At 42.5% G+C, this 21,687-nt stretch overlaps 1 protein-coding gene across 1 annotated transcript in view; it reads left to right on the forward strand.

The window, feature by feature from the left end:
* LOC119653229 (WD repeat and FYVE domain-containing protein 3) overlaps positions 1-21,687 on the forward strand; it is a 61,479-nt gene that overhangs the window by 16,627 nt on the left and 23,165 nt on the right. The window contains exons 2-11 of the mRNA XM_038057816.1: positions 178-417; positions 5,724-5,969; positions 6,036-6,378; positions 6,469-6,655; positions 6,714-8,045; positions 8,109-8,444; positions 8,504-9,165; positions 9,232-9,386; positions 9,449-9,873; positions 21,420-21,684. Coding sequence (XP_037913744.1) covers positions 226-417; positions 5,724-5,969; positions 6,036-6,378; positions 6,469-6,655; positions 6,714-8,045; positions 8,109-8,444; positions 8,504-9,165; positions 9,232-9,386; positions 9,449-9,873; positions 21,420-21,684 — 4,143 coding nt within the window. The 5' untranslated portion in view covers positions 178-225. The remainder of the gene's footprint in view (positions 1-177; positions 418-5,723; positions 5,970-6,035; positions 6,379-6,468; positions 6,656-6,713; positions 8,046-8,108; positions 8,445-8,503; positions 9,166-9,231; positions 9,387-9,448; positions 9,874-21,419; positions 21,685-21,687) is intronic.

A 21,687-nucleotide genomic window follows, 5' to 3' on the forward strand; every position in this document is an offset into this window, starting at 1 on the left:
ATGCTTCATTAAAAAGTACTCAATGGAATCTTTCGTTTCTCTTGTCTATTTCTTCAAGCGCAGTGCAAACTCGGTTTGGCTTTATTTTATTTGTTTGAAACACATATCAAACTTTTTTCTTCTGAAATTTATTATAATAAATCAAATTTAACTCCCTCTTTTTTTCTTTCCTTTCAGTAACAATCAGAAACTGTAAATCCAATCACCGCCTATACGTGTGCCAAAATGAATGTCATGCGTAAGTTACGTGGTGGAAGCGGAGGAAGCTCCGAAGATCCCACGGCCGACACATCACATACTCAACTCAGTTTGATGCATCTGAAGAAATTATTCAACGAGTATACGCATCCAAAGGAGCCACTCAGCGAAACGGAAAGAGATATGAAATTGTATAATATGCTGCCATTATTTTGCAAGGTAAGTTACTCGAATCCGAAGTTTTTTTGATAACCGTAGTGGTTTTAAATCTGAAGAATTGAGTGCACAAATTGAAGAAATACTTCTATTGAGGCAATGAGGAGTTACATCTCATTTTCTCGTTCCATTCCATTGGTAAATTTTGTACTCTTTGGTTTGATATTGAGATAAGATCACTAAATTTTGCACTGTTTAGTTTGATATTGAGTAAGTTCACTATGATTCTGAGGTTCTTTTTGGTGAGATTTAAATAACCCTGCGAGCGTTGTATTCCGCTATGAGTATCTTGCATTATTCCGTCATGACCATAAACCCTTTCTCTTTCTCAAGATTGATTGAACATCGAAGTCGATGGGAAACGACCAAAAGATCACCAGAAACAACGATGGTTTGATACACTGGAGGGTGATTTGTAAGCCTCGCGACTTTTGACCGAGCAAAATGGCGCAACCGACCCCGCTTCTGAGTGGGAGAAAGACTAGCGAAGAAGAGGAATGTTGACCATTTAGAAAAAGCTCATCTGAATATGTGGTGCTGGTGGTCATTTGCCAGGTTGTCCGTTTGTTAGAGGCTTGGGTTCACATGTCTCCGTCGATTCGTCTTCGGTGCTGACGTTGCCACCATATATTTTGTCTTGCCTTCATTGATGTGCAGCCCAAGATCTCGCGCCGCCTGCTCGATCTGGATGAAAGCAGTTTGTACGTCTCGGGTGGTTCTTCCAATGATGTCGATATCGTCAGCATAGGCCAGTAGTTGGGTGAACTTCAAGAGGATCGTACCTCTTGCATTTACCTCAGCATCACGGATCACTTTCTTGAGGGCCAGGTTAAAGCGGACGTATGATAGGGCATCCCCTTGTCGTAGACCATTGTTGATGTCGAATGGTCTTGAGAGTGATCCTGCTTCTTTTATCTGGCCTCGCACATTGGTCAGGGTGAGCCTAGTCAGTCTTATTAATTTAGTCGGGATACCGAATTCTCTCATGCCCGTGTACACTTTTACCCTGGATATGCTATCATAGGCGGCTTTAAATTCGATGAAAAGATCGTGCAACTGATGTCCATATTCCAACAGTTTTTCCATCGCTTGCCACAGAGAGAAAATCTGATCTGTTGCTGATTTGCCTGGAGTGAAACCTCTTTGATATGGGCCAATGATGTTCTGGGCGTATAGGGCTATCCAGCCTAGCAAGATAGCGGAGAACATCTTATAGATGGTACTCAACAATGTGAGACAGATCATGTCGATGAGACAGATCATGTCTCTTTGTCAGCCGTCAGGCATCGATTCGCTGTCCTATACCTTGAGCACTAGTTGATGAACCACTTGGTGTAATTGGTCGCCTCCATATTTAACCAATTCGGCTGTAATTCCATCGGCTGCTGATGACTTAGCCGATGAATTGCACGGACTTCCAACTCGTCGATCTTCTGGTTCTTCAGTAGTTCATCAAAGTACTCAACCCATCACTGCAATATGCCCATTCTGTCGGATCAGATTTCCCTCTTTGTCTCGGCAGGATGAGCATCGAGGTGTGTAAGGCATCATCCTGCTGACTTGTTGGTAAGACTTCCGCGCCTGGTACGGTTGCTTCCTGTACTTTTCGATTTCACAGACTTGTTGGTTCTCCCAGGCTTCCTTTTTCCGTCTGTGAAGTCATTTCTCCGCTCGCCGTATTTTGTAATAAGTCTCTGCACATGCTTGCGTCCTTTGAGAATGCAGCATTACTCGGTATGCAGCATTCTTCCGTTCCGTTGCTAGCTTATATTCATCGTCAAACCAGCCGTTCCGACTCTTTTTGCGGCTGGGGCCAAGTATGTCTGTGGCCGTATTTATGATAACGTTCTTCAGGTGACTGTGAAAATCATTTGTTGATGTTTCATCTCTAGGATCTCTGTTGATTGCGGTTATTGCGGCATCCATTTCCCTCTTATAGGTGTTGTGGATGGCTTCAATGTTAACTCTCACCTGATTGTGAGAGGGGATTCTGGGTGGTGTTGTTATTCAGGCTCGGAGCACCATGCCAACAAGATAGTCATCCGAGTCTATATTGGCCCCCCTATATGTTCTGACATTCATCAAGGCTGAGAGGTGGTGGCGTTCGATCAACACGTGGTCAATTTGGTTGAAAGTGGTCCCGTCTGGAGAGGCCCACTTTTGTTTGTGGGCCGCTTTTCGCGCAAACCAGGTACTTCCAACAACCATTTCGTACGACACTGCTAACTGAATAATCCGCAGTCCGTTATCATTGGTATCCCTATGTAAGTTATGGGAGCCAACGTATCGTCTGAATACGGGCTCCGTCCCTACTTGGTTGTTAAAATCTCCGAGTGTGATTGTGATATCATATCCGGGACAGTCTTCGAGGGTTCGTTCGACTTCCTCGTAGAAGGTATCCTTCTCCGACTCTATAGTCTCCTCTGTAGGGGCGTGAACGTTTATGATGCTTATATTTCTAAACTTGCATCGCAAGCGCAGAGTGCATAGTCGTTCGCTTATGTTTTCAAAGCCGATAACAGCAGATTTCATTTTTTGGCTGAGTAAGAAACCTACTCCTACTCCAGTAAACCATGTTACTGGATGGCCGCTAGCGACTCTTCTTTAGGCAACCGGTCCCTGTCCAACGCATCTCCTGCAACGCTGTTACATTAGCCCTATATTGGGGCACGTTATCGGCTAGCTGCTTGGCAACTTCATTTCTGTACAGGGAGCGCACGTTCCATGAGAAAATGCGCAAATCGTTATTCCGTTATCGGTGCCGGGTCCGAGGCTTCTATCGTGGCTTCGTAACAAGTTGTTTTTCGTGTAGGGTTGTTAGCCCTACCTAACCCCCAACCTGGAGGACCAGTTTTTAGGCGTGGGAGACTCGTCTTCATCCTTCTGCGTTTGCAGCTTTTTGTTAAGAAAGAACTCACAGCGGTCACCACGTGGAGTTGGAGATAGGGTTTGGTAGTAGAGTTGCTGGTGTTAATCAAATTCGTAGATATTATTCTCTACTTCCGCGTTAAAAATCCATCCCTCGTGGATGCTTTGGTAAGCGAGAGTAGCAAACGGGCGATGTCGTTCTTCATGCTGCCTTGGATAGAGGACGTGGATAGGGTGCAATTAACTTTGCCATCCCTCGACTTTCTAAAAAGCCCGTACTTCTCCTTCGCTATTCTGCGCCATGTAGCTCTGGAGGGATCTTCTAGTTGTCCACCCTGGTATAGTGGACTCCATTGCATGGCCTAGTCCATTCCTTAGTACGTCCTTGCGGATTTTTCCCCAGAGTGAAAATTAATTCAATATTAAACGAAAAATTTACCTGAATTTGTTGTTGAACCAATATTGAAGTGGACCACTCGTATGCTGAGTTTCTAGAAGAATTTTGCGGTGGGGTTTCCGACCAGCTGGAAAATGGGCAAACGGTTGTGAGGCTACGACACCATATTGTGCGGAGTTGGAACTGAATTGCAACCGGTTACCGGTTTTGCAGGATACGCTAATGTATTCCAAGTGGAGGTATTTGACAGTATCTCGTGGGATCTACTCAATCGAATTGACAACCGCTGACGTCAGATGGCAAAGGCTGACCACTTACGCTAAGTTGAGGATGATCTGGCTCTAATACAACAAAACCTGGTCATGAAAAGATTTGGGCAGACACACGTAAATGGGTACAGGAATACAGTGGCTTGCACCGGAACCATGTTGTCGGACTCGACGTACCCTACAGTTCGCATTGATCTAGTTGCGTGGAGGAGAAGGAGAACTCCCAGGTGCTTTGTTTGCGCTTGATCAGTTATAGCCAGAGCTAGGCTGCGATCACTAGTTAAATTTTTCGCTAACAATACGGGCTGGCTCAGAAAATTTGGGTTGGCTAGATTCTGTTCCTCTAGTCTGTCCCACAACGTCATGGATTTTGTGGCATTCAAACGGTGCACTATAGTGCTAATTGGCCTTCTTCGAGTGCTTACCTTGTTCCATGGCTTTAGATTTCGATGTCGGTTGGCCTCTCAAAGTTACCGTCCGTTAAACGAAGGCGTCCTCTAATTTCGAAAATTGAACGGCATGTAACTCGCGTTGCCAGCTAAGTCTGTATAGTCGATTCGAGATTTTCCTCGTGGTCATCTGCCTTCTGTTTTGCCTTTGAGCATATACAACAATCCAATTTTAATCTGGATGCCTGTTAAAGCACTTCATTCAGCACCGTACTGATACCATCAAACCGCTCTTACTGTACAAGACTATGATTTTGCCAGTCCTCATGTATTCCTCGGAAACTTGGGTTCTCCTCCGAAGAATTTTTGGCCCCTACATGAGGATGGACGATTCCGTAGCCTACACAATGACGAAATCTATGAGCGATACCATGACCGTCCGGTTGGGGATAAAATCCGGGTCAATAGCTCACGGTGGGCGGGTCACTTAATCCGTATGATGATGATCCCACCCGGAAAGTCTATAAGGGCAATATCTATGGTAGAAAAAGAAGACGAGGCAGACCCTGCCTAAGATGGAACGATGGCGTGGGCCAGGACGCCAGACAGCTTTTAGGGATATCGAATTGGTGGACCTCAGCGCAAAACCGGGATGTCTGGAGTTCGATATACATTTGTAAGACTATCAGTGTTATATGAAAGTCCTGGGGTTTTAACGTGAGTACTTGCCGTGTAGGCATAATTCCACGGTCCTATTCGGTCGCGGATTGATTTGGAAACCACAATCTGAACCGCTTCGTGACTAGCACTGCTGTATAGGTTTATATTGAGTGGATGCGAGGCTTTTCTAACACCTCTGCCGCAGCTAAGGGATGCGGCGCCCGGGTTGTGTAGCGCAACTCCACGTCTGAGCACACAAGGAACTCCGTCCTTGATTTGGGCACAAACACCATGAAACCCCCGCAAGGAGGCCGAGAGCACCTTCTCCAGCAACTCTCTTTCTCTTCTTCTTCCTTCCATATGCTCTCAGAGGACCACCATCCCGGTTCCAATGGTATCAGATAACCTCGGGTGAGGCTTCGTGGCAAGAGTCGCTTCAGTTGAATCGCATTGCAAACTCGGGCCTCATCGTCCTTCTCTAGTACGTGATGTGCAGAGGACAGCCAGATTATGTTTGCAAGACAGTACCTTACGTTAAACCAGCTTTTGAATTAAAGTCTTTATACAAGGTTGTTTGTGTTTAATAGCCTCGTTCGAATTCTTCAACGGCATGTTATGTGGTTCTCATGTTTTTAGTTCCCAATTAAGTTCTAAATATTCATTCTTCCTGCACATTCAAGTAAAATGTTATGTTCCTATTTTACTATGACATATTTATATTTCTAGGTCTTCAGTACAACACCAGCGTCAGACATGAGCGAGAAGTTTTGGGATATTGTAGCGTTCTGCCAGCAAGTTTCGCGTCTTATGGTCTCGGAAATCAGAAAACGAGCATCAAACCAAAGCACTGAGGCTGCTTCGATAGCTATTGTGAAATTCCTGGAAATTGAGAATTGCGAGGAGTCGAGCAGTGGATGGATGCTTTTGTCAACATTAAATTTGCTAGCCAATGGGGATATTTCGCTCATACAGGTAAGCCTCGGTTGAATTGCGGTCTATTATGAGTAGTTTGTGATGAGATAATTTACTTATATTCAGGTTATGACCTCTGCTTCGGTCCCTTCAACGCTCGTCAAATGCCTGTATTTATTCTTCGACCTGCCTGACGTTGAAGAGGAAACTGTCGATACGACAAGTGAATTTACGGCAATTGAACGTCGCACGCTGCTACAGAAAATATTTGTTCAGGTTCTAGTCAAATTATGCTCATATCCGTATCCGGCGGAAGAACTCGCTCGTATGGATGATCTAACACTGCTATTCTCTGCTATTACATCACAATGTCCGCCGCATAATGTAATGTGGCGTAAAAGTGCCGCTGAAGTGCTTACCACGCTATCACGTCATGGACTCACGGATCCTGTTGTCAATTATATACACAGTAAGTTTTTAGTGAACCATATCTGATTTGTTTTGACGTTATTGAGGACTATAACTTATCTAATTTTGAATGTTTTCACCTTTTTTCCAGCCAAGGGATGCATGGCTCTCTGTGTCGATAACATGCAACGTCTACCACAGCTTAATCCCCTCGAGGTTGTCGAAATGTTTGTTACTGTTTTCTGTTTCCTGAAAGATTCTAGTCAAGTGTCACAGATACTATTGGATGATTTTAAAGCATCACAAGGATATCTCTTCCTATCCGATTTCTTATTAAAGTAAGTTGAAATGTGGACTTATTCCTCCGAAATTTTGATGAGTTTATTATCCCTATAGACTGGAAACTGATCGTCAACGATCGATCGAGGTGCAAGCAGCTATTCGTAATTTAGTTCTTATGATCTCATCGCTCTGCATGTGTGGCTACACTGAACTGCGACCGACCCAAACTCAAAACAATACACTTTTCAAAATGCAAAACTTTCAAATGCCCCAGGCCTCATCCCGAGAGACTTGTGTACGAAATATTTATGCGTTTCAAGTGCTGCAAACAGTTTTTCTGAAGTCAACGTCACCAGCATTGTGTTGTACAATCCTAGACGCCATCTCAAGTGTCTATCACTCCGACAATGCAAATTACTTCATCCTTGACTCTGAAAATACTTTAAGTCAATTTACGGAACGCATTCATCTGAAAGGACATCAAATACAGGAAAAGTTTTTCGATTTGCTTGAGTTTATTGTGTTTCAGCTGAACTTTGTACCTTGCAAGGAATTGATATCGCTGTCAATTCTGCTGAGAGGAAATCAATCGACAAATTGCAGTATTTTGTGCTTGAAGACGCTACTGAACATATTAAGGCATAATAATGTATTCAAGGACGTGTATCGGGAGGTTGGCATCCTCGAGGTGTTCGTCACATGTCTTATGCGATACTCGGAGTATGTGCGGAAAATCACGGACGGGAATGAAAGCGTCGAGTTGGAATTGCTTGAAGACAATAATGACGTTCTGGGCAAGCACGTGTTAGAGGCTTTGACTCTTCTCCTCAGTGGGAACAATAATAATGCGAACGTTTTTCGAGAGAGTGGTGGAGCGAAATGCATACACGATTTAGTAAAATTCAAACACTGTCGCCCTCAATCGCTTGGAATTATACGAGAACTTATTCTGTCACAAGGCGGTGATGACGATATGCTCTTCATCTTGAGTACAATGCACTCAGTGCCTGCCCATCAAGTGGAATTCAAAATTCAAATTTTGAATATGTTGCTGGGTTGCTTGAAAGATAGTCATAGGACGCGTACAGTATTTCGGAAGGTGGGAGGATTCGTCTACTTGACAAGTGTTTTCGTGTCACTAGACGGAAAGCTGAACGATAGCCTGGATCAAAATGAGGAAAGTGAAAATCAAATAAGTCAATTCGACTTGATACTGCTTCTGCAAATTGTGTGTCAGACATTGGCAACAGCGATGAGATTTGAACCGGCCAACGCCAAGTTTTTCCATCAAGAGATTTGCAATGCATCTCTTTGTGAGACACTTCGACTTCTAGGATGTTTTGGGAGCAAGTCAGAACTTCCCAATTGCGAGGATGGCCTTAAAACGACAGAAGGATGGTTGAAATATTTCCACGAGATATTTGGCGGTGAGATTTTAAGTCTGAGGTGAGTAGTTCGCTAATGTTTGACCGGAATCAATCATCCTAACATATTTTCATCCGCATATAGCTTCTCAGATGACATTCCAAAGTCTCTGTCGTACGCTTGTATAATATATCGTCTGCTCTATAGCATCGCATTAGACAATTTCGATAAACCCAATCTAAATGGAGTCATTTCTTTGTTCGCTACACAAAATCTAAAATCACCGTCACAGGAAATGCCTCCAGCTGTACCAAATTTACTCAATTTAACTCAACCGACGCCAGAACCGCGAATAGTTCATCCAGGTGTTGTGATTTGCATGCTACAGCTTCTTCCGTCAGTTTATCATACAATTGAAGTAGAGAAGGCGCTGCATCTCCAAATCTATTTGGCGGAGGTGATTAAAAGTTTGGTCAGAAGGTAAAGAGTGAAAATTCATAGTATCGAGCATAAAATATTCATGATTATTATAACTGTAGCGAGAGAAATCAACAAATCATGTGCGATCATGGCTTGGCTGATCATCTTCTGAAAGTTGGACGGACAGCTCTTAGTGAGGAGCAGAATCCTCTCCACGTACCGTTGCAATATATCCTGGAGAGATTGGCCGCTCAAGCGTTGCAACCAACTGAGTTACGAGAATTTCTCCGTTTGGGCAACCCTCTCTCCTGCGATAATATTGATTTGAGCAAACCGTATCGCTTAGGAGGTCCGGTGCCTTTGACTCGGATCAAGACGCTCGTCTCAATGACGACGCCTCGTGATTTCCGAGCTCATGCATCGAGCACTTTGCCACCTTTTGTTGAAATGGATATGAGTGCGGAAGGTTTTGGTTGTCTCTACCTTCCCAGTCTAGCACCGCAAGCTTCAAATACAGGTGGAACAATCGACGCAAACACAATAGGCGGAATCGGAGCTGGGGATCGAATATTTCCACCCCAAACCGGACTCACATATTCAACCTGGTTTTGTGTGGAGAAATTTTCAGATTCAAAAACGGATCCGCATTCCGTCCGCTTATTGACGTTGGTTAGGACAATAAATAGTCCACGTGAAGAGAGTTTGGTTTGCCTTACTATTTTGTTGTCGGCAAGGGATAAAGCGATTGTGGTGTCTACCCAGGAAACTTTGGTTACTCCCAGTAAGTTTAAAAAATGAATTCTTATTAAGTTATTGAAGGCTGATTGAGAGTACTTACACCTTTCAGATATCGGAGATTGGGAGCCTGAAGGAAATGATGATAACAGTGCGAGAATTTGGTGTCCTGACCTTCTGCATGAAGGACAATGGCATAACCTTATCGTTGTTTTGAATCGAGCCGTTTTGAAAAATTCTAGTTTTTCCCTATTCTTGGATGGACTTGTAAGTATTCTTCTCATTAGAAGTTATTCAAGCAAATCCCGACGGCCTTTTATAATTTACAGCACATGCACACCCAGAAACTCCATTACATATCACAAAATCCCGGAGCTGGCTCTGCGAATTTGACGATAGCTAATCAAGTCTACGGATACATTGGTACCCCGCCGATTTGGAGAAGATATTCGCGCTTATATTGGAAACAAGGCGTTTGTCATCTTCTTGAGGATGTCTTGACACATCAGACAGTTTCAACGATCTTTTCACTTGGCCCACATTATATGGGCTCGTTACAGGCTCCTCAAATAGGAAAACAAAGCGAGCCCTTGGCACCACTTGTACCCGAGGAAAGAGTTCTTCTAGGATTGAATGCAAAGGCTGTGTCGCAGTTAACTCTAGCAAAGATACGTAAAGTTTACAGTCGGATGGATAATAAATCAATAGCGAAGCAGTTAGGAATGAATTCGCATGAGAATGCCACCCCTATCAAGTAAGTAACAGTTAATAATATGAAGCTGCGCATCATTCACATGAGATGAGATGATAATCTGATAATTCTGGAAATTCGGAAAAAAAAAACTTAGAATTGATTTCATTCATAAAATGCTAATGGTACACGAGGTGGAAGTCTTAAGATCAGGTTTGGAGGAAATCTATAATTAATGTAATTTGAAAAAGACAAATTGATGCTCGTTTAAAATATTTTAGTCTAAAAAATAAACATCTTCTAGACGTGTTGTATCTAGAAGGTTTGGTTATTTAGATGATGGTGGACGCTGCCGTAGATAACCCACCAAGAAAGATTCGTTTATGGGGAACGGTATTCTCTTCTTGTAAAAACTGAGTAAAATGGCTGCTTTGTTGGGCCAGCAATCCGAAAATTTTGAAGTGTGTTTACTGCGGACCAGGACTGTCATCATAAATTTCACTTGTGATGGAGAGATTCTTCTTCTTCTTCTTTTTTTTCAGCCTTTGCCCCGTTCACAAGCAGGATCGGCTCGTCGTGATCGGTTTCGCCCTTTGGCTCTATCGAATGCCTGATCTGGGTGCAATCTGCAGGCTTTGAAATCCCCCATCCATCAAGACACCCTTGTTTCGGCCTGCTTTTTGGTCGTTTACAATCGACTTCGATTTTGTCAAGTGAATTCTCGTTAGCGCGAATTGCGTGACCATACCATCGAAGACCCTTCTCTGGCAATATTTCCACGATCGAGGCAACCCCATAACGATCGCGGATATCCTCATTTCGGATGTGATCAAAACGCGTGACGCCACTAGTCCAATGCAATATTTTTGTCCCCATTACCGCAAGACACCATTCATTGTCTTTTATAGTCGGCCAACACTCAGAACTATAGAGAGGGACAGGACGGACGATATTGCAATAAACTTTATTTTTGAGACTTCGATCACAAAGAACACCAGTTGTGGAACGCCACTTCATCCAAGTTGCGTTAATGCGTGAAGCAATTTCATAACGCAGTTCTCCATTGGCTGATAGCGCTGACCTGAGGTATTTTAATCGCTTAGTTCTGGGCAGATCACTGCCGCTGACAGTGATTGTGCCTGCTTCATGGAGATCGGTCGTCAAAAATTCAGTTTTGTTTAGATTCAATCTGTCAATTTTGTTGCTCGAGATTATTTTTACTATCAGATGCTAGAAAAACGTATGCATAAAGCAGTGTGTAGGGCGCAGGACGTTGGATATCGAGTGTAACGGTGTTCATTGCAAGAACAAAGAGGAGTGGTGTGAGGGCGCTTCCATGATGAACGCCAACAGAGACACGAAGCGGTTTTGATACACCCGCCATGCTTCGAACTTTACTTTTCGGATCGTGGTAGAGCAATTGAACCCAGCGTGCGAGTTCTTCTGGCACTAAGTGTTGTCGTAGAACATATCAGATGATTTCGTGTGGCACACGGTCAAACGCATTCTCTAGATCCAGAAATGCAATGTAAAGAGAGCGATGCTTCTCACGGTGTTTCTCCATGAGTAACCGTGCAGCGTGTATTGCGTCAGTAGTTCCGCAATTTTTGAGAAATCCGGCTTGATTCACGGTTATTTCAACGATTTCGCGAATACGGTTGTCAAGTTTGCGTTCAAAAATCTTCATTGTATGGGAAAGTAACCGGATCGGACGGCAATTTGAGCATTCTGGGGGACTACCTCCTTTTTCCATATTGGAACAGTGGTACTTTCTTGCCAGTCAGATGGTGTTCTTCCTTCCTGAATAACCCGATTAAAGAATTCACTGAGCCATGGTGTTGGGTCCCAGCTCTTCGCTTTCCAGAGCTCATATGCGATGTCGTCAGGTCCTTTGGCCTTCCCCGATTTCATTCGTTTTATTGCCTCCTTGACTTCAGTTGCGCTGACAGTGATTCCTTGAGGGTTTAACGTGGGTACCTGTCAGGGAGACTTAATCCCACGGTCTTCTTAAGACACGGATTGATTTTGTGACCACAATCAGAGCCCCGCTGAGACAAGCAACAACGGTACCAGTCTATACCAAGTGCATGGCTTAGCATTCATACTGGTGGATGCAAGACCTACCTAAATCGATATCGTAAAGATTTTTGTAATGGTTCGCTCGGGTGACAGCGACTGCTTTCTTTGTTCTCGGTTGGCATTCTTATAAATTTGTCGTAGAGGCGTTTCCTTTCACGGACCTTCATTTCAACATCATCATTCCAAAGCGAAGTGTCGCGATTGATGTACCGCTTACCCGGCTTGGTGACCTCGAGGGTTGCAGAGGGCGCTTTGTGGATCGTGTCTTTCATTTCGTTCCACGATTCTTCCACATTCGTAATGGTCGGTAATCGTGTGAGTGACATCGTTTCTTCTTTCTTCTCACGAAATCGCCACCATTTAATGCGCGGCGGGCCAGTGCGGCGTTCCTCACGTTGTTTTATCGGTGGCTTAATTCGCAGTCTGGATAGCTGAGTGGTTAGAGCACAAGGTTATCGTACGGAAGGTCGTGGTTCAAATCTCACTGGTGGCAGTGGGATTTGTATCGTGATACGAGTCGACTCAGCTGTGAATTAGTACCTGAGTCAAATCAGGGTAATAATCTCGGACGAGCGCAATACTGACCACAGTGCCTCCTACAGTGTACTGTAGTGTACCGTTACGGCCTTGAATGAAGTGCTCTAACACACTTCAAGGCCCTGATCCAATATGGATTGTTGCGTCAACGATTATTATTATTATTAATTCGCAGGACGGCCGATGTTGAGGTGCAATGGTCTCATGGGGAACGGCTTTGCAATCAGTGACAGTAGTAAAATGTCGGCGTCTTATGAGAATATAGTCGATTTGCGTTTTACTGCTCCCACTATAAAATGATATAGTCGCCAGCAGGCAGGCGACAAGTTTTTTCATCATCTTTCTCGGCATCAGGTGCGTACGCGATGAAGAAGTGAATAGTGCGATCAGCTGAGCTTCATCAGCCGATCATCGAATCGTTCGACTTCTTTAAAGGCATCACGGAAATTCTCTGAGATGGCAATGCGATCACCATATTGAGTGTGTGGGCTACCAAAATAGAGAAGTTTATAGCCATTTTTACCGCGTTCGCGTTCAATGTCGCAGCTTGTGGCACCAGACCATTGGGTTTCTTGCAGAGCACAGATATTAATGCGCCTTTTCTGAAGGGCTCTTGCGAGTTTCTCAGTCTTTCCAGTTAGGGCGCCCTTGCATTTCTCCGAGGCTTATGACTCCATCCGATCATCATATTTGTAACGACATTGTATGCATTTTCTTGGTCGGCCTGTGGTGGGACCTGTCACCAAGAGAGTAGGTAGGATTCAGTATAGAGGAATAATTCCAAGTATACTTTATTTATCTCTTTCCCTCATCTCAGCATTTTATTTTTGCTTCACTGAGGATAGAACAAAGTACGTTGCCTCAAATCCTCCTCCTTTACCTGGGCTTGGGACCAGCATACTATGTTAATAGCAACAGGGGGTCATTCTCAACAATCATTTTCTTGCTACGATATTGGCGTAAAACTTCCCGTGGTATTATATTTGGATACTCTCCGTGGTAGGGTCTTTGACTTTGTCATCAACCGGTGGGAAAATTCCCGGCAAATTTATAAATTTTATTTATAGCCGACGGATTTGACAAACTTCCAAAATGTTTGGGGATCGTTTAAAATGTTGAAGATCCTCAACTTCTGTTTCGCTTGGACAGGATCCCAACTAACAATTAAGAAATCTGCCCGCACTCGAATATGACCAGCGCAAGAATCAGGAACTAAAATTATGATAAATGTTACGGAAGAAAGCTACGAAGAAACAAGGCAAACCAGCAATAGGCGTGACGAAAAGAACAAGGCACTAAACACTTCAGGTGTTAATATTATACAGTGCGTTCATGAATAATAGAATCATAATAAATTTTTTTCGACCATTTCTTGTAACTAGTGTAAGGGACTTTCAAGTACCTTGAACTTTATTCTGGAAGTACCTGGATAGATAACGCATTTATCCCTAAACTGTTTTTTTTTAAATCGTTGATTATATCACCCACAGGATACATTTGTTCCTAATTATCTACTTTTTCAACCGTTCATAAATTATAGAACCAGAAGAAAAAGATTTAGTTCCTTTTGTGGTTTATGTGATTTTTGGGCGAAGATTTTGGAATCATGTTTATAATACACATTAGGCGGCTTCCGTAGAGCAATGGAAAGAAAAAGTGCGTTAAATGAATAAGAGGAAGGTCAAATTTCTGTACTTCATGATCTGGGGGGTCTGTTTAACTGTGATATTTTTGACTAACCCCAAAGCTCACAGTACACGGAAATCTTCTGGTTGCCCGCAAAGTTTTTTCGAAAAGCGGAAGATTTTTAGCTACGCGTCAAATAAACACAAAAAATTGTCGCAAACAATGCAGCGTATGTGCAATTTGTTCACAAGAATTCTTTGAATGTTGCCATATGAGGTCCTTGTAACCTCAGCCACGTGTATACCTGATTGTCACTCTTCGATCTACCAATAAAACGTTTTCAACTTTTTTTACGTTCTTCCCAGTGAAGTACGTGGATTTTAAATTCCTTGGCCCAGAGTGCAACTTTGGAATATAGAGGAGCAGAGTCCCTTAATGTATCTACCAAGTCGCAGTGTATGCCTTTGGTAGACATTTTTTAAGTAGAGGTATTTGCTGATTGCATTAATTTCTTGTTTCTCTGTTCGAATTTAATTTTTAAAGTTTTTTGGAAAACAAAACCTTAATTAAATCGGTTCACTGTCTGTCTGTTTGTCTCTCACACGCACTTTTCTTAGAAACGGTTACATCTATTGACACGAAATTTGATGGAAAGGTTGGAATTTTGATCCACCACACAAGCAGTGAATTATATTGTTCGAAACTCCATGGCAATATGCAACAGAAGCGCTTAAAATTGGTTTTCACCGTTTTTCACCGTGTTAGTGGGATATTTTTGAGATAGATTGTGGAGAAATTAAGGTCATTCGTTCAAAGTGCAGTAATTTATGGGGATATAACTGCACATGCTCTCTCCCTTTGGTATACTTTGTTGATAGCAGGAATGATTCAATTTTCTCGTCTTATAGATCAAATCAATCTAATCTATTCAGACGTCGATTGGTGGATATAATAATTAAATAACGCATAGTAAAAATTATCATTACGATTCTGATTAATCTGTCAAAATAGCGAGACTATGTTATTTTTGTGGCTTTTCGAAGGTTCTTGTTGGGTAGTCGACAATAAGTTCGTGCAAAATATGCTACATTCTATCTATGATTTTTGACATGCTTTTGTAACGAGTTCGTCAACAGGTTGGCGTATTTACGTGAAATACTTGAGTTGAATCAGGTTTGGTTTGAAACGCAGATTATTCGGCTGTGGAACTCCTTGAATCTCGTGCATTGTCGGCTGGGCTGCCTCTTTCTGTTATTGCTCTGTTGATAACAATCAAATTATGCGACTGTTAAGGAGCTTTTTTTGTGTTACTTTGCCAAGTTTGATAGGAATTGGAATTCTGGTTATTGAGTGTTAAAATGTGAATTGGATTGTATTTTCGTTTTCATCGGGGGTTGATCTCGTTTGATTCGTAATAATAATCAAATGTTCGGTGAAGTTTATGTGAAATTCAGAGAATCCAAGTTAGTAAATGAAATAATGTTGACATTGATTTCTACTGCCTGCCAGCGGTAATGTTTGTAACTATCAATATTTTGGAGTATTTAGAGAACATATCTACAACGATAAGATAATTTAGTGTTTCCGAGAAGTCGAGCTCGTGAAACAAACTTTCTGGTTGGCGAGTAATACATAACTGTTTAAAAAATTGCTCTCAAGTCTCTACCGGCAGGAATGTAAGAATGTACAATATATAATATTTGTAGTGTGCAATATATAATGATTGTAGCGTGGACGATTGAAATATGGAGCGTAGAAAAGTTCCCGAAAAACAATAAACAATAACATACGTTATATCATTCAAAAAAGCATATAGTAACATTTTATCTAGCTGTTTTCAAAAATACTTTCATTTGGATTGATAATAATAATAATCTTTGGTGCGACAATCCAATTGGATCAGAGCCTAGAAGTTGAAGTTTATCCGAGACCGTAAGGGTACACTACAGGATTACAGTACTTCGCTCGTGATTTGACTCAGGTGCTCATTCAAATCACGATACAAATCCCACTGCACCAGTGAGATTTAAACCTCGACGTTTGGATCGATACTGCCCTTTAAACGTCGTCGAAATTGAGTAACCAACATATGTATTACATTTTGGTCAAATTCGCCTCATGCGTTCATTAACTCAATTGTCAGATTCCAGGAGACCAATGGACTCAGTTTTTTTTTATTTAGTGATTGAGGAGTCCTAAATCCGCATCCACTTGATGTCGGACCGGACCAAATGGGGAGCAACCTCTTTTTGGGTTAACACCCAAAGTTAAAAAATGAAAAGAAGGACGAAGACGACCACGGTTTCGTACCAGAGCAGAAGCAACTCATCAGACGTTGCCTCACTTCTGCCCTGGGAGGAGCGTGACTGAAGCGGCTCGCAGGTGTTATACGCTCCCAGGGCAGAGGTGAGGCAGCGTCTGATGAGTTGCCTCTGCCCTGGTACGAAACGGTAGTCGTCTTCGTCCCTATTTTCATATTTGAACTTTGGGTGTTAACCCAAAAAGAGGAGTCCGTGGTAAATATCAGCTACGATTTCAACGTGGAAAGTCAACGATTGATCAGACATTGTCGGTGAAGCAGATACTAGAGAAGTGGCAATATAACGTTAATTTCCACCAAATTTTTACTGATTTCAAACAGGCATACGACAGAATTGATCGATCGGCCTTGTACAAAATATTGTCTGAGTTTCGAAGTTCTAGCGGGACTCATCAGAATGGCAAATCAACTAATGGGATCGCCCATAATTATTTATCATTGCTCTGGAGCACATAATCTGAAAGAAGCCGGTGGATCTTAATGGTATGCCATCGTATAAGTCACCCCAAACAGTGACCTATGCGGATGTTATAAAATTTCGCCCGTCCTGTGTTACAGCACCGAAAAGCAGATTATGAACCAGGGCAATGAGCAAAAAATCAATAGTTTCGAACGTCAAGTCCTCAGACGAATTTTAAGGAGTGAGGGTGGGTGGCGGATTGTGGATGATTTATAACAGTGACGTACTAGAAATCGCCATCTATGTTAAGATTTGAAAGTTCCAACGGATAAGTGATGTAGAGTCTATTGATGTCAGAAGAATCTCAAGGCACCTACTCAAACGCAAGGTGGAAGGTAAATGTCCAGCTGGAAATGCCAGAAGCAAATGGAAGAACTCAATGAACAAGTTACGCATTAGTCGGTTTTCGAAATTGAAAAATGCGATCGCTCGAGCGAAAAGAGTAGAGACGAAGACTTGGCGAGACCAAGGAGCGACATCATATTATCGCACAATTGAAAAAGGAAGTTGAACTTTCAAAAAAATTGTTTTTATTCGAAACACACACGTCCTATGATTGACTAGTCTGAAAGCGGAAATCTTGCGGGCGAATGTTTGTGTAAATGATAAAAGCGATTTCAGATTCTTGTGTTCCAGTTTTTTTTTATTTTCGAAAATATTCTTTTCGTTGTCCGTTCAACCGAGAGATGGATTTTGGGCTTTCGATTCAATCTGAGTCTCACTGTTGGAGGTTCATGACAATCAGGTTGTCAGCCTGTTGCATCGACTCCAACCTGGACGACCAATTAGCTACTTTTTATTTTACGGCGTAGAGAACTCCGTTTTAATAGCTGAACTTCTATGCATTATTTATAATATTTATATAATTGAAATACATTTAATGGCAATAGTATTAAGCATATTCGGTTCAGAGCATATTAATGACGTGATGGATTTTTTAAAAAAACCTGAATATATCCTTGTTTTGATATGGTTACTAATATGCTCTATAAGGCTGAGGTAGCTCAGCTTTGGCGAGAGTTTCATGGTGAATTATTGGGATTATGATGCCTTTGGATATTCTGCCACTGATACTATTCTTTTTTGACGGTTAATAATATATAATAATTTATTTTGATTTCTTTGGTGAGTAGCCGATTTATTGAGAATCAATAGGCAGAATAAAGACTGAAGAGTTAATTTTTTATCTATTTTCTTCAAAAACTATTTCTGTATATATAGCTTCAGGCGACAATTTTGAATTGTTTAGGGATGGAGAATTTTCAAACTAACCTCTGGGTTTCCCCTGTCCCTCTTATTTAGTAGTTTTCATTTGGTCAAATGATTCCGCATTTTGAGTCGTACGCGGTCCTTCAATCTGCATTAAAGAATTATTGAGTAAAACTCCGTGCAGGGCCGTTCTTTATATTTGAAATAATAAAAACTTGTTTTTCCTATTCGTTCCCACGTGTTCCCGTGGTTCCCGAAGTATCGTTATTTGGAAAATATAAACCAACACTAGCGAATAGGAAAAACAAGTTTTTATTATTTCAACTAATTCATCGCTAGAAATAACGCGAAATTACACTAAGACCGTTCTTTATAATTCTTTTATGAAAATGTATTTCATTTTATAAAAACAAAAAGCATTGGTGCATTTAAAGACAACATCTAAGTTTATGATGGCATTAATGATTTGTAAAAACATTGATCTGTTGTGCTTCTGTAGATGATCTACTGAGGGTCCTCCAAAAAAGGCCCATAGCGATGACAACTATTTCTCCGATTTAGTTCATCTAAAATTAAAAAGCCGAACAGATTCTCTTGGTGCATAGATGCAACTAGGTTTTGATCCAAGAAGTAATCGAAATTTTTATTTTTGACAAAATGTCGACTTTATACAAAAAAAGTTCGAATTTTTCACCAAAATTGCCAGCCGTTTTTTAGGAATCTTGGCGAACTTCGAATAGATGTCTGCAAGCTATTTTCCGTCACACGTACTCCCACACTCTCAAGTCATGCAATTTTCATTAAAGATCCCGGGAGCGGTGTAACCTGCTATTTCAAGAATCTTGGGCCACACAGAGTGATTTTTGAAGTGATTTTCCTTATCAACTGATTATAAATCTCATTGTTGTTTTGGGTAAAACCTCTAACACACTTTTGCAATCATTTTTATCACTGGGATCTGTATAAATTGGAAAGACGGCTTCAGCAGCACTAGATGGTAAAGGTAGATGATCATGTCTATAACAAGATATCGTGTTTAAAGCTCCCGATTGCTGCCAGCAACAACATGATTCTTCTCCGACTAAACATTTTTCGTGTTGAGTGGGTTCGTATGTGACGTTTTTACAAATATGCCGATATTTAGAAAATACTTGATGAATCGATTTGAAATTTCCAGGGATTATATTCAAGTATATTTATATTTTGAAAATGTAAAATGCTTAGATAAAATCACAACCTTTCTGAGTTAATCGGGCCCCTATTGTGACCTTAGAGCTGTTTCAAGAGAATTTGTCATGTCTAGTAACTGGTCGAGTTAAGTATGTACGGGTTGCGCTGTTGACAACGTACACGCGATGACAAGCTTTCTGCTGCCTAAGTCGGTAAAAGATCTCAGAAGATTCTTAAGCATGGTAAGCTACTATCGTCGTTCCCTGCCCAAAATCGCTGACTACCAGTCTCTACTTGACGCCTTCCTATCTGGTAAAAAAACTAAGGAATCGCGGAAGGTAGTGTGGTCTCCAGAAGCCGTTCAGGGATTTAAAACAACCAAGCAGCAGCTGAAGACGCTACATTTTTGCCTCCTTTAATAGATTACGTCGATGCTTCAGACGTCGCAGTGGGCTCTGTACTTCACCAAAAGGCGAAACAAAGCTGGCAGCTGTTGGATTTATTCTCGAAGCAGTTGAATTTCGCTCAAGGTAGCTAGAGCGCATACAATCGTCAATCGTTTGAGTATCAAATACTTCTGTTTTTCCCTTGAGGACAGGCCGTTTACCTTGATCACGGATCTTAAGCCTCCCACATTTGCCTTACGGCAAAAGCCCGACAAAGCGTCTCCTCCTCAACTTCGGCACTTAGCCTACATCAGCCAGTTCACATCGGACATTCAACATGTGTCCGGTAAAGACAACTTAGTCGCTGATGCTTTGTCCCAGATCTCCGAGATCAATATCCTAACCACAGCCGGTTGTTGGGCAATCGCTGTGGACCAGAAAGATGACGCAGTTCTCCAGAGCCTTCAGTCGGACTCCAAATAGACGTTCAAAGAGTTCCCTATCTTCGACTCATCTTTCTTTATCTGCTGCAAAATTTATGAAAAGGGGTTCCGGCCGCTTTTCGCAAGGAAGTGTTTCGCTTTGTGCACGATCTTGCGCATCTCGGCATTCGACCGATGAATCGGCTAGTCACTAGCAAGTATGTCTGGTCGTACATGAACAGGAGCGTTAATTCCTGGGCCAGAAAGTGTATTGCATGCTACAAATGTAAGGTCACTGGGCTTGTTAAAAAGGGAGTAGGTGCATTCCCTAGGTCAATAAAGCACTTCCATACCACACATTTGGGCATTGTAGGCTCATTGCGGGGCTCGGACGGTTACAGGTATTGGCTCACGTCAATTGATCAGTTTACACGATGGCTTGGCAGCAATCATATGCTGAAGTCCTCTTTTGAGAGTGGCTTCCGCGTTTCGATATCCCAGCAGTAATAATTATAAACCAGAGAATGCAGTTCGAGTCTGTCCTTTTCTCAGAGCTCCGATAGCTCTTCGGCTTCAAATGTTATTGGACAACTGCATAACATCCGGAGTCCAATGGGTTGCTGGAACGGTCGTACGATTCGTCCTATTCGCAGGTCTTGCCTTTTGTTTCGCTTGCCTCCATATAGCCGCCCACGAAGAGTTTATCGCCAGCCGTTTTGATCGGGAGTACGGAGTGAACCTATGACTTCCCGGCGAACTAGTCCTCAACAAGGGTGACGGTGGATTGTTGCGTTTACTACGAGAGGCTGTTGTCAAATTGAAGTCGCCTCCGTCATCTTGTCATGCGCAACCAGTAGTCAACATTCCTAGGGAGCTACGAGGGTGCCTGTAAGGTGTCTGAGCGAGGAGAGCACTCATACAGCCTGGACGTTGGAGCAAGTCCAAGACAGCCTCATAAGATAGGCCTTTCTTCCAGGGGGCAGGCATCACTGGAAGGAAAAGTGAGCGCCGTGTCCGTTTTGACGTCCGCCAGCCAGTCTCTGCAGCCGAGTAGCCATGCCACGGATTTCCTCGCCGAAACCCCTTGGTTCGGAGTTCTGGGGCGGGGCGATACTTGAGACCTGGTACATGTCCTTGTCAGTACTCAGCAATGAGCGCCCTCGGCGGACACTCTGACAACCAAGGAAGAGTGCGAGTAGTGGGTTCTTCTCATCCCATCGAGGCTAGCTCCTAAGTGTGGAGCGTGTTCCCTTTTGCTCGATTCAAATATTTTATCATTATTTTAAATTTTGAAGTGTGTTTTGCATATATGATCTGCGTGATCTGAATTAGGGTTTCTTCCAATTTACTAACCTTATTTAACCTACTAATCAGAATTATGTGCTTGCTTCCTTTTCCAGGATTCTTCACAACTCTGCGGGTCATTTGGCAGGCCCAGGTCGATCTCTAGGTGGAGTTGTAGTCGGTTATCTAGGTGTGCGAGTGTTCAGTCCTCATCCAGTTTCTGCTATGATTGATACTGTCGGTGGATGCAACGTATTGCTAGGTATTATTGCTATGGCTCAAGATGTGGAGAGCCTGTACGCAGGAGTGAAGGCGCTAACTTGCGTTGTGAGAAGTAATCGAGCCGCGCAAAGTGAAATGGATCGAAAACGGAGTTATCAGGTG

The sequence above is a fragment of the Hermetia illucens genome, chromosome 3, assembly GCF_905115235.1.
Source record: "Hermetia illucens chromosome 3, iHerIll2.2.curated.20191125, whole genome shotgun sequence".
NCBI classification, from domain to species: domain Eukaryota; kingdom Metazoa; phylum Arthropoda; class Insecta; order Diptera; family Stratiomyidae; genus Hermetia; species Hermetia illucens.